This window comes from Camarhynchus parvulus, chromosome 4A, assembly GCF_901933205.1.
Source record: "Camarhynchus parvulus chromosome 4A, STF_HiC, whole genome shotgun sequence".
Lineage (NCBI taxonomy): Eukaryota > Metazoa > Chordata > Aves > Passeriformes > Thraupidae > Camarhynchus > Camarhynchus parvulus.
Window position 1 is genome coordinate 8213822 of NC_044600.1, and position 12471 is coordinate 8226292.

The window sequence follows — 12471 nt, forward strand, 5'->3', positions numbered from 1 at the left end:
CTACATAAAATTACTTTACTACAAATCTTAGATCTTAAGAAATTTCAGATTAATGAATTGGCCAATAGACAGCTAAGTTTATACTTAAACTGTTTGGAAAAAGTCATTAAAAATCTGCAAAAAATTGTGAAATAATCTGTAGTTGACAGAAAAATTGTTTAAAATCCTCCTAAACATCTTCCAGTATTCTAGTAAGTTGTTTAATAAAACCACATTGCTAACCATTGACTAGGAACAGAACATGCCTCAGTAATAAAATGAAGAGATGCTGATAGGAGCAGGTGATTTATTTTGTAACTGTTACTATGCACTTCATTGATAAAGCTTTGTCTGCATTGTTTCAGCTGGGCATCTTCTAAAAAGTATTTGCAAGACAATGTTACCAGGAAGGTTTCCTTCTCCTTCCTTTCAAGATGATTCACCCCTTGTGGTCTGTGCAGGAGATACTAATTTTTATAGCATGATTAGAATTTCAAACTGTACTGTAGTCTATATGAAAAACCCAACAACTTCTGTGTATTCCAAATACTGTTACTTAAATATGCATGGATGTTGGAGATCATACACAGTGACCTTTTATCCGTCCCAGATTGTAAACCTACTGTGAAGTGACGGGATGCGTTTTTCTCTCCCCCCTCCTTTTTAAAGAAGCAATAAAACTGTACATTAAAAGACAGGAAGGACATTACTGAGTTACAAAAGAATGCTCCCTTCGTCAATAATTTGTAAATGTAAACAAAACAGTTCAAGTAGAAAAGCAAACAAGTGTGCTGCTGCTTTGAATATGTTTTCTCACCCCATGCGGGTAGGGCAAAGTTCTTTACAGGCGTCTCTTCATGGTGGCCATGAAGCATCTCCAAAGAGCCCTGATGTTCTACCAGATATCACTGGTGAAGCTGAGCTCCTTGGCCGACAAAGGTAGCAAGGGGCTGTTCCTGTGGAACTCCTGGGGGTCCTTGACGGCGTTGTTGAGAGGTAGCTGTCCGTTGAGGAGCGCCAGGGGGATGTTACAGTACGTGTGGTGGTTGCTGATGGAGGCCAGGGGCAGCGTGGCTGCCGACACATCGCACTCGTAGCCGCGGCAGAAGTGCCGGGTGTGCACGGAGTCTGCCTGCTGGAAGCCGCCCAGGCCCGCCCGCGACTCCACCAGCGTGGCAGAGGTGCCCGTGACGGCAAGAGAGGGCACAGTCTGCAGGTCTCCAAAGAGGCCCTGCTCTGCAGAATCCAGGACCTGATGCCGAGACATCACCTCCTTTTTCTTCCCTGGCATTTCAAAGACTAGGCGCTTCCAAAACTTAGAGTTTAGTTTGCTGCTTTTTGGTCCTTTCCACTTGACCACTGAGAGAAGTTTGATGGTGTGCTTTAGTGATTCCACTTCGTGATAATTCACCTTCCCTTTTAATTCAGTACACTCAATCAAAATAACTTTGATTTCTCCACTGACTAGCATGTTATGGAGTCTGTTTTCCATCTCAAAAATACTCCATCCTCTCCTGAGAACATAGTCTGGAGTTAACACGATAATGAGTCTTCTGCTTTGCTCAACACATCTTGTGAGATCTTCAATGTAGGCTACAAATTATAGAAAGAGAGAAAGAGTAAAGAATAAAGAAGTCTATTGTATTAAAACATCAGGCTTGCAATCAAGTATAACAAAATCCTGCATTTTACTGATCCACACCATTTAAAATAATGGGCATTTCAATATATTCCAACAAAAATAGGATTGTGTATCAGAAAATATTTATATTTATATTTATGGAGTACACATAGAAAACTCCTTAATAACACCCTCCATCCTTTGCTATTTTCCCCTGTTCATTGCAGCAGGATGACATTTACATAACACCCTTGCTGTGAAGGTGCATTAGTGAATAAAAACACACAGTTCACTTAAGTGAAAAAAATATAGGTTGAAATCAATGCAATGTTTGTGGAAATTCTAACATTAACATTGGTTATGATTAACACTGTGCGAGGGAAGCAGGCTCTGGGGAGTGGTTCCCGTGTTCCAGATGCAAAGACATGAGCGTGCTGCAGGGTGTATGAACCATAACTTGCAAAAGCTCAAAAAGAAATGAACCCTCATCACATGCAGAACTTGTGCTATTGCATAGAAGCATCATGGTAGCTTTTTCTTCTTTAGGTATTGACCACAAAAGCATAAGAACATTCTTTGTGGCTCAGTGGTCTGTGTTAATATCACAAACCTGTGCTTCTATGTACCCCAAGGTATTAACAGAGACTTCACAAGTGACAGGAACAAATGGAAAATTTAAACATATTGGAAGTATTTATTTGTTGAGACATCAGTGACAAAGAAAATAGTAGAATTCTTTTATTCATGCATGCCAAGTAGTTGCATATGATCAGTGTAAGCAGAAATGCCAGTCCCATCAGCAGCTCCATGATGCCAGTTTACTGAACTTCAAAATATTTGTGAAGTTGGACTTTGATCCCTGTGTTTCACTTATCCCAGGGATGGTAGGGAAGGGAAGCCAAATACACTGGTCTGACATGGAACAGGATGGGAAAGAGATCTACTTACAGACCTGATCAAAAACCCATTCAAATGAACAGACTTCATTCAACAAACTTCAATGGGTTTTAGGTCAAGACCAGAAAAATTAAATCCCTTGAACAAAACCACTAAGGGCAGAAAATGTTCATTGGTCGCACAGCATTACAACTGCAAGCTTTGAGACAGGATATCTTTGTGTTTTTAAACTACATGAACCTCTTGACCATGCTACTGGGAATGTGCTGCCTGACCACAGAGGAGAAGCACGTGTTAGAAATGAAGACTTGGACACAAGAGCTGCACAGAACAGATCTTTACTCAGCACAGGGCAGGACCTCTCTTACACATCTGCCCTCTAGCAAGAACAATAATTACAAATAACATCATTAATCAACATCTGTTACTGCAAGACTCATTTTATAGTCCCAGGCACCATACCACAGCATGCTTATTCACACCACTTCCAGTAAAGTAAATTGCTACAAAATAGGCCAGCAGGAACATTCTAAAATAGCTTATTTTCATGAGACTGAAGGCATAGTTAGCATCAAATCTGCCTTTACCAATGTTTTATTTCACCACTTAGCAGCAAGAAGAATTTCTTTCACAAATGGAAAAAAGAGGCAATTGCAAACATCCCACAGACACACAAAAATTTAAGACATACACATACATTACAAATGTCTATGCAACAATCCTGACTTTTAGTTAATGGTTTATGACTTTTTAATCATGCAGCATTTACAGTTGTTTTTGTTTTTTGTTTCTTGAAATACTTTACGAGGAAACCCCCCCATTGTTCTGTGTAAAATAGTTACTCATTAATGAAAAAAATTCAACATTAAAATCCATGGGAGAGGCAGTGGAGCAGGGAGAGAATCAGCAACAATGAGAAAATGATCAGCAGAACTGGTGAAACAAAACTTAAGGAAAGGTAGAAATGTTCAATACAATGGAAAGATATTATCCCAATGTATCAACAGCTCAGACTCTTCATTTTCTTCCTTTCTTTCTGCTCCCAAAAAGAAAGAATTTAGGTGGGAAGCTTCATCATTAGAGGTTGAATCTGCAAGATACAGTAAAACAACAAACTATCATGCATCTTTCCTGAGACATATTCATCCCTCCTCCAAACACTCAGAACACTGCTATGCACAAGACAATTCCCTGCAGGACACAATACTGGGCAGCACCATATGTCCAGGGTAGTGCTGAGCATGGCCATGCATATCCAAATGCATCCAATTGAGAAAAAAACCACAAACCAACAAAACAAACAAAAAAAAATCACTCCACTTTCATCTCTTCAAATATCCAGTACCAATCATTGCAGCAGTGACAACCCAGCAATAATCCATCACACCATCGCAATCAAAGAGTTGTCAGCCTTTGCCTTGGGCAAACAGGGTGGAAAGAAGATGGGAGAAATTCCCTATTTTCTTGGGTGGACATTTCTCTCCTCCATGCGTCTCATGTCTCTTTTGGATGCCCACCTTCCTTACTGTCTATTGCTACACATCAGAGCTCTGTCCTCAGCTGAGGAATGAACGCCTTCGTAAATGGTCTTGAGGTGATTCCTCAAATTCCATGTTTGGAGCTGGTCACTGGTGGACATGGCCAATGAACAGGGGACTTGTGGATGCATTGAGGGTAAAGGACACTACAAGAAGCTGGAACCCCAAACTTCCAGCCATCTGGTCCAGAAGTACATAGTACTCCACTAACTTCCAGCTTGGGACTACTACTGAAGGCAGGTGACAATCTTCCTGGAGCCTATGGCTGCACTGGGTGCACTCTACAAGATGTCAAATTTGCACCACTTGAACATTTCTGTGAAGAAAAGCATGGGGAGACAGATTCTTGTCTCTGGAATTTCCAGCTTTTTTTTTCCCAGTGGTACCAATCTGACTGCATAAACCTCTGGGTTCCTAAATCACCTGCTCTCCTTTTACTTTAGAATTGGAGACTTCCCCAAATCCAGCAGGTTCAGTTGTCTGTCTCAAGTATTTAGTCCATTAGAAGGTACTAAATCCAAGGAGTCTATATTGCAATGTGGGATGGAGAAAGTGTTGTTTTCACCTTTCCAGCGAGCTAAGAAACTATTGTCAGGCAATGGCTCAGTTTCATTTGCAAGAAAAAAACTGAATAGGGACTTAAAGAATACTGTCACCAAGCAGTATCAACTGTAAAGCTCCAGAGCAATGTATTTCCATCAGATAAATATAATTTCGCTGTAACCTCGCTTTTGCTGCAGGAGGTGTCAACTTCAATGATATTTCATTGTAAGGGGCAGAAAAAACATTGTCTTGGCAAAGTCAGTATGGAATTATTCACCTTTAAGTCCCAGGGATTGTATTTTATCATAAATTAGAATGTAAAACTAAGATGTCAGTGTTAGATGGAACCCACTTGTTTTTAGTGAAAAAACATATTTTAGATTTTGACCATTTTCCCCCCTCCTTGAAACATCATTTTGCACTATGGTGCAAAACTCTTCCCAAAATGTTAGCAATTCCCATAGGTTAAAAAAAAAATTACATTGCGAGTGGGTCTATCAGTAACTTACTTGCATCATGTTCAATGCAATGCCCAAGGAGGAAGGACATCAAGAAGTATTATACCCAAACCCAAACATTGTTTTAGTCTTGCCAGAAAATGGCAAGCAAATTGGTCTTGACAGCAAGTATGTGCTCACCATACACTGTCTACATGTAACAACGCTGAACTGGAGTTTGAAGCACTGAAGAAGAGAATTTCGAGAAATGCATCCCATTTGCAATTAAATAATGTGTAATTGCCTATGGAATCCTTAATGAGCTACCTTAACCACAGACTGGAAGGAAACCTAATATGCAAGCAGACTAGGAGCAAGGAAATTAATGAACACTATGGGCACAGAGTTGCTTACACGAAGAAATGACTGACTAACCAGATTCAGATGATTTGCAGGAGTTGAGGGAGAAGGAAAAAAACACTAGAAATCATATAAAATCCTATGGATACTTTTGGGAAATATGGTTTGCAGCACTATGAGAACCAAAGAGTATCTACCATCAAACCCATGCTGGTTGGTTCCTGGCACTCTGAAAATAACCAGCCTTTCTGTGTTTGGCAGTGTGACCATCACTTGAGAAAGTTATTTATAGAAGCGTAATTCAGTCCTGGTTTCCTAGCTGAATAGTTCCCAAACCCTGAGTCTGATTACTTTATTATAACATCAATGACTTTGTGTCTTGCTTTTCCTATTTATTAAATGTATTTTGCTTCTCTTAGCTTGGACCAGAACAGCTGAAACACAAAGCAGAGTAATGGCCCCTTCCCAGACAGAGCCCCATCCCAGGATGAGCTGAGGGACAGCTGATGATTTTAACATAAAGAAACAAATAATGCAGATTAGTGCACTATAGGATGGGCAGCCCTTCTGCCTTTTGTTCATATTTATTCCTCTTTCAGCTGACATCTGTGTGTATCCCTGCTACTCTCACCCATGCCTGACATTAAAAGTAAGATTCATACAGAGCAGACAACCAGGGACTCCTGAAAGGAGTTTGTGGAGCTGGATATCAAAGAAATGGTATCCCATACTTAACTAAGGCTCCATGGGAACCCCAGACACATGGTCCAACAAGGTTTTCTTCATGCAGGAGCCCACGAAGCTGGAATTCCCCAGGCAAAACCCACACAAATGGGCAGACAAAGTTACAAAGTGCGAGAACTACAATGTTGACTGTCATGTGGTTTTTATAACATGACGTAGACACTCTCCCCTTGTGCTAAGAACTTCTCATTTTTCAGGTAAATAAATATTTTTATTCCATCACCATTCTTTTCTTCATACCCTGGGCTGAGCTGGAGTGAATTGTTGGTGTTTTTACAATCCTGTCAAGATCAAATGCACATAATGCTTAGAGAGCAACTAGATGATGGTCTAATAGATATGTATTGCTGGTATTAAAAGTCTAACTTGACAATTTTTACCTCTTCACTTTCAGGTTTTAAAATAATTTGCAGAAACCACAGAGAAAAGTACCTTCCTCTGATGTAGTCCTGATTTTAGAAGAGTGACGTGCAAACAGATATTTTTCACTGCAGACATCATCCTTGGCAAGACAAAAAATGGCTCAGCTGAAAACATAACTCGTCCTGTTAACCCCCCGCCAATCTCAATCTCCTCAGGTCTCCTAACCCAGAATTCAAAAATCTTACAGAGCTTAAATGTTTGTTGTGGGAAAAGGTTTGTAAAAAGAGCCCTGAAAATGAACAGGGTGAAAATAATGAGAACTGCTCAGGAATTCAGTAAGAAGTGCAAGTGCATCTCAGGGATCCCAGTTTCCTTACGCAGGGTAACTTGTCCAATTACACCTGAGTTACCTGGCAGGGAGGTGTGTGTGCTGTCAGCTTTGACAGAATGAAGAACACTCATTCTGCTAAGACCAAAGATTATTCTTTAAGAAAGAATAGCTGCTACAGTACTTCCCATAACATGCACCTCAGTTCCAGGGTTACAAACTCAGTCTCCATTGCCATATCTCCCTGCTGGCTCACCAGTCTTGCCTCCCATGGCTGTGTGGGATTCTGTTCCATCTTGCCAGCTCAGGGAGCTGGATCCATCCATGCTGCTCTCAGGCAGCACCAAGAGTCATCACAAAGGTCCCTGCTGGCCATGTGTAACAGGCATTGCTGAGGCTGTTGGCATCCCTCATGGTGCTTCTCCCTCCCACCGGGACAAAATGCTCTACTGGGATAAAATTTGTATCCCAGCAGGGCTCAGAACCAACACTTACTGCAAAACATGACTCAGCCCCATCTGACCTGAACCCTGGGATCTGCTTCCCCATGGTGAAGAGGTGGCCTCAGTCCCCACAGCCAGCACATCTATCCTCCTGGGGGCAGCAGCAGTTGCTCCATGGACATCCCTGAACCAGACGCAGAGCTGAAAGCAGAGCTTGGACATGTCCCAGCCACAGCACATCTGGCTCTAATCTCTCCCTCTGCTGCACAGGGACATGCAGAGCCCATCACAGCTTTCCCCCAGAGGTTAGCAATGAGCCAGCTGGACAAAAACACAATCAAAATTGTCCCTGAATTTTCCCCAAGTCAGCTTTTTAGGCTGTTTGCAGAACTGCACAAGAAAATTAATGAAATAGTATTTGACAAATCTATTTTTGCCCTGCTCTCAAATGCAGGGAGCAGCTGTAGGAGCTGCTGCATGCCAAGAAGGAAGCGAATGGTGCACACCCTCCCGTGGCAGCTCCTCACAACTGCAGGGATTGCAGGAAGCACCAGCCGTACACAGCTCCTGGCTGCACTGGGGAGGTGACACACGCCAAGGTACACAGCATACAGAGGGACACACATCAGAGCAGAGAGTGGGAAACGATCATTTACATTGATGAAAGTAATTTACCCTGAAAGATGAGGAAGTGAAACGTGAGAAGAGATATTTCCTAAAATAAAACGATAGCTACGATCAACTCCGCATTTTTCTACAGAAATTTACCCTGGAGAGTTACATATTTTGTCACATCTGCCACTTTTTGAGACAGTCACTCTAAACCATGCTATGTTTTCCTCTGAAGTTTCCAGCAGGGCCATTCCACATCACACTGCCCTCATTAAGCACTGCAAGTCCTCGTGAGAGTGGTGAGGATTAGGCAGAACACAGGCACGTTCCACTACTCCAGGGCACACGGAGAACTCACAAATGCAGGAGGCCGAGTCTTCCCTTCTTCCCCATCCCCTCACCCTCCCTCTAGCCCCTCTTGAAATAAAGTGCTTTCCTCCATATCTTTTTCAAAGCTAAAGCATGCAAATCACACTCATTTCAGCTCCACATTTTATTCTGCCTTGTCATTATGCCTGATTAGGCGTTCTTGAAGCTCCATGTGTTAGAATCAGGCCTTTTCATAACACTGAAGAAGTGAGTTTGAGAGGAAAGAAGAAGGATTAAATCTGTGAATGTTCATAAATGGGAACTGACATTTTCAGGTACCCTACATTTTCAGGAGAGGTTTAATGAATACCCAAAGTGATGGCAAGTGTTTGCTGAGTGCCTTGCTGACAAAAATAAAATACCATGCTGGCTGGAACAACAATTGGAAAAAAGAATTTTATTTCAGAATAATGTATGCTTCAGCATAGTTATTATTGAAGAGTTAACTTTAAACTTCTTAGTTCACTTGCAGAATTGCTATGTGTAACTCTGCTATATTGTTGGATATGAAACAACTAGTTACAACAATTCTGTGGTTTTTACCATAGAAAGATGTATTTCCTCTTAATAATATCTAAAATTTTATATAATTTCTTGTACTGTAAGAAATAAGAAAGCTATAAGCCAAGTCCCCTTTCTGTAATTTCTCACTATGGGAGAAAAACTTACACCTTGCAGGGGCAGTAAGAAAAAGTGAATCAGCTCTAAACTAAGAGCTGAAAATGCTTGTGATAAATTCAAGTCTCCTGCACAGGTTTTTAATGATCTCTGGTGAGGCTCTGACTCCTCTTTCCCAGTGCTAAAGGGTTCAGAGCTCTGTTTCCAGTGTTCTCAAGGGTCAGAGAAGAAACAGGCTCTGATTCCTGGGTCAGGCACTTGGCACAGTGAGGCAGCAGTTCCAAGTCTTTTGGCAGGCAGGTTGTAATGCAGCTATGCTCGAGCTATTCCATGTTTGGAGACATCTGCTCCACTACAGCCATTGCTTTGTTCTCTTGTTCATATTTCCTACACAGTAGCACATACAGAGAGAAGTTCATGTTCTCTTCTATTGTCTTTATGAAAGTGATTTGGAGATGGAAAAAAAAAGGCTGATTTTTCACAAGGGTAGCACTTCAAATAAATGTGATATTAAAGCAAACATACTGTGCATTCAAAATTCATCAACACAATGGATATGATTTGTGGTCTTTTTTATTTGCTCAAAAATGAGTCTGGTAGAAGAAATGCCATAACTACCACTAGGAAAGCATTGACCTTTGCTAGAGACATCCAAAGGTGCTGCTGAATCTTATGAGACTCCCAAGTTAAGGAAAACCCCAAAAGACAATAGAAAAGATGACGTTTACTAGTAAAGCTGCTGCAGAGAAAACAACTAATCACTGAAAAAAAATCCCACTTTCAAGCATGTAACAGAGATTATAAAATCCTTTTAGAAAGTTTCCTGCTTAGTTACCTGTGTTTGATGCAGACATTTTGGGCTTGGTATTGCTTGCAGTGCTGCAGCCTTCCCTGTAGGAAGGTTGGCAAATTGATTGCCAATCAATGATTTGCCAATCAATGGCAATTTGATTTCAATGGAAATTCCCTCTGATTTCAGTGGTGCAGGAACAAGCTCTAACAGAGAATTCAGATTTGCAGTGCTGAGGAAACTTTTCCAATCTTTGCAACCACTTCCCAAGGTTTTCCACATCTGGTACTTATCACACAGTCCAGGCCTTTGTGACACATCAGACAGAAATTAAACTGAAAAGTCAGAAATACTTACTTCCACTAGGGATCAGGTCCCTATCTGGAATGAAGAGTTTATATCCATAGTGCTTTTCTAGAACATCTGGCAGAATTTCAAGTGCAAACTGCTCCTCTTCATTATTATCACGATCTAATGCATCAGGATCCACTTTGGTGTATGAAAGATAAGCATCATATTCTTTGTTGTCTGCAAGAAAACAAATCATGTTCAGCCTGCTGTTTGCAAGAACACTATAAGGAACACACCAGAGTACTGGGAAATTGTATTATTCCTTGAAACCACCAAGCATTTCCCAACAAGATGGGAACTTTTCAGAGGAACATATAATCTGGCTTCCAGGCAGAAATCTTATGGACTCTTTCAGTTTTCTTCTGCATGGTGAACAGTAACTCTGCTCCATGTGGTCAGACATGTGCCACAGCTGAAAACATCATGGGCAAAATTTTCATACAAATACTAAAGTGGAAACTTCTATTTTAAGCCTTTACATATTTGTAATGCAATTCTTTCAACTTCTATTCCTCAAGAGTTCTAGGGTATGTTAAAGTTTTCAGATTGGAAACTTTTTGAGCCTGGAAAGTTTTGAGCAAGGAAAATTTCCTTCCATAAGTAATTATGAGAAAAGACATGATTAATTCAAACAAATCCTGACTATTCAGAAAATAATGCCAAACTCAAAGAGTTCAAAGCATTTTTTTCCAGAAAACCCCACAGTTTAAAAAATCAGTATCATAATTTTGGATCACAATCCACTTGATCCAGAAGATTTTAAATACTTGGGGATCACAATATAAGAGAGACAAATGACTCCCATAAAGGGCAACATTCCTTGTCCTCCTCCTCTTCCTCCTCCTCCTACCCAGCACTGGGGCTCGTCTCCAGCTCTGCTTCTGAAACATGGAGCTAAGAGCTCATGAGTGTGCCAGGAACAGAAGTGGTGCCACCACAGAGCTGGGGACCCATGCTGAGATCAGACTGTCTTAGTGACATTTCTCTTTGTGTTCCTCTGCAGTAATGGAAAACAGTATATTGAAAAAGTCAACCTTCAGCAATTCAGCCTCTAGGGAAGAGCCCAGCTGCCATTATTTGCAGAAAATGAAAAATCAAATAGTTAATGTTGTGAGAAGAAAACTGCATGAATGGAGGGTTTCTGAGTACCAATTATCTGTAAAGAATAGTGCACATGAAAGATAATTAAAGCAGTTAAAATTCTTCAATATATTCTGATAAAAAGAACAAATACCTAATCATAATAAAATATATCTCTTGATGACCTTGAACTGATGGTTACTTATAATTCCTGACACAAAGCCAGACCCACGAGGGTCAGAGCTGTACTCAAAGCATGTGAATAATTACATATTTGTAAAAGGCAATTTGCCTAGTGTCACCATGGCTGTAGGGGACGATGGAAGATGTCCACCTGGCTTGCTGACATTCCTCTGAAGTCAACAGGCCAGCCAGCTTTGGTGGCCTATCCAAAACCTGCCTCCCTGTGCATAAGGAAGCCTGCCAAAACCTTTTAGGAGATGCCAGTGATCCTGGAGGCAGCATGCCTGCACAGTGTGGGAGCTGCAGAGCCCTGACATCCCAGGGTGCAGAGCACCAGGGTCCCTGAGCCCCTGCCCAGGCACCCCAGCCCACAGTGCCAGCCAGCAGGATGCTGACAGGAGCAGCTCCCTTGGGCTGCGGGCAGCTTGGGCAGTGGTGGTACAGCTCCTCAGCCCCTGCTGGCTGCCCACAAGCTCTGTGTACCAGGGTAGAGAAGGAGGAGCTGCCCACACTCGCCCACTGCTGGCTCTGGGGGCTCTGGGAGCAGCACTGTTTGCAGCCATTTCCTAAATGCATCCTTTAATCCTCAGTGTCATTTTCTCTAAAAGCAATGCTACACACAACACAGGAAGTGAGCGTGTCCAACATTGCTTATGTGGGGTATTTTTAGAAACAGGAATAAAGCAGATCTGTTGAGTTCCAAATCTTCTTTTATAAAGAAATACACATACAAGTGGAAAATGACCCTGTGATTGCATCCATACAGCTGAGTGCTCATGGGAGCTCTGTATGCTCCCCCTACAATGAGAAGAAACAAACATCCCCATATATGATTTGACTGCTGTAAAATTGTGCCTCCATCTTTCATCCTGCAGGATCAGACAAGACACAAAGCTGTGAAAGGTCTACAATTATGCACTGGAAAAATACAAGGTTGTTTTCAAAATTTATAGGCAGACAAAATCCCCTACGTACTCATGGGTCTTCCTCTAAACAACCAGAAAATAATATTGTTTAATAAATTAAAAAGTGATTGAACCAAGTATTTTTATATGAGTAAAAATGCAGCAGTTTCACACTGAAAACACAGGATAAGCAAATTGAAGCAGGCTGGAGGAAGTTACCACTTTTGGTTGGTGTGAAGCAGGGATATTATGTTGGTATAATCCCAGGGTGTTTCAGGTAAAGTATTTCTCAAACCACATAATCTCACCC

At 41.4% G+C, this 12471-nt stretch overlaps 1 protein-coding gene across 2 annotated transcripts in view; it reads right to left on the bottom strand.

The window, feature by feature from the left end:
* Positions 1-247: 247 nt before the first annotated feature.
* Positions 248-12471, bottom strand: part of IL1RAPL2 (interleukin 1 receptor accessory protein like 2) — a 333424-nt gene continuing 321200 nt past the window's right edge. For both annotated transcript variants that reach the window (XM_030967939.1, XM_030967940.1), the window contains exons 10-11: positions 10000-10170; positions 248-1572 (exon numbers count right to left, since the gene is read on the bottom strand). In XM_030967939.1, coding sequence (XP_030823799.1) covers positions 875-1572; positions 10000-10170 — 869 coding nt within the window. In that variant the 3' untranslated portion in view covers positions 248-874. The remainder of the gene's footprint in view (positions 1573-9999; positions 10171-12471) is intronic.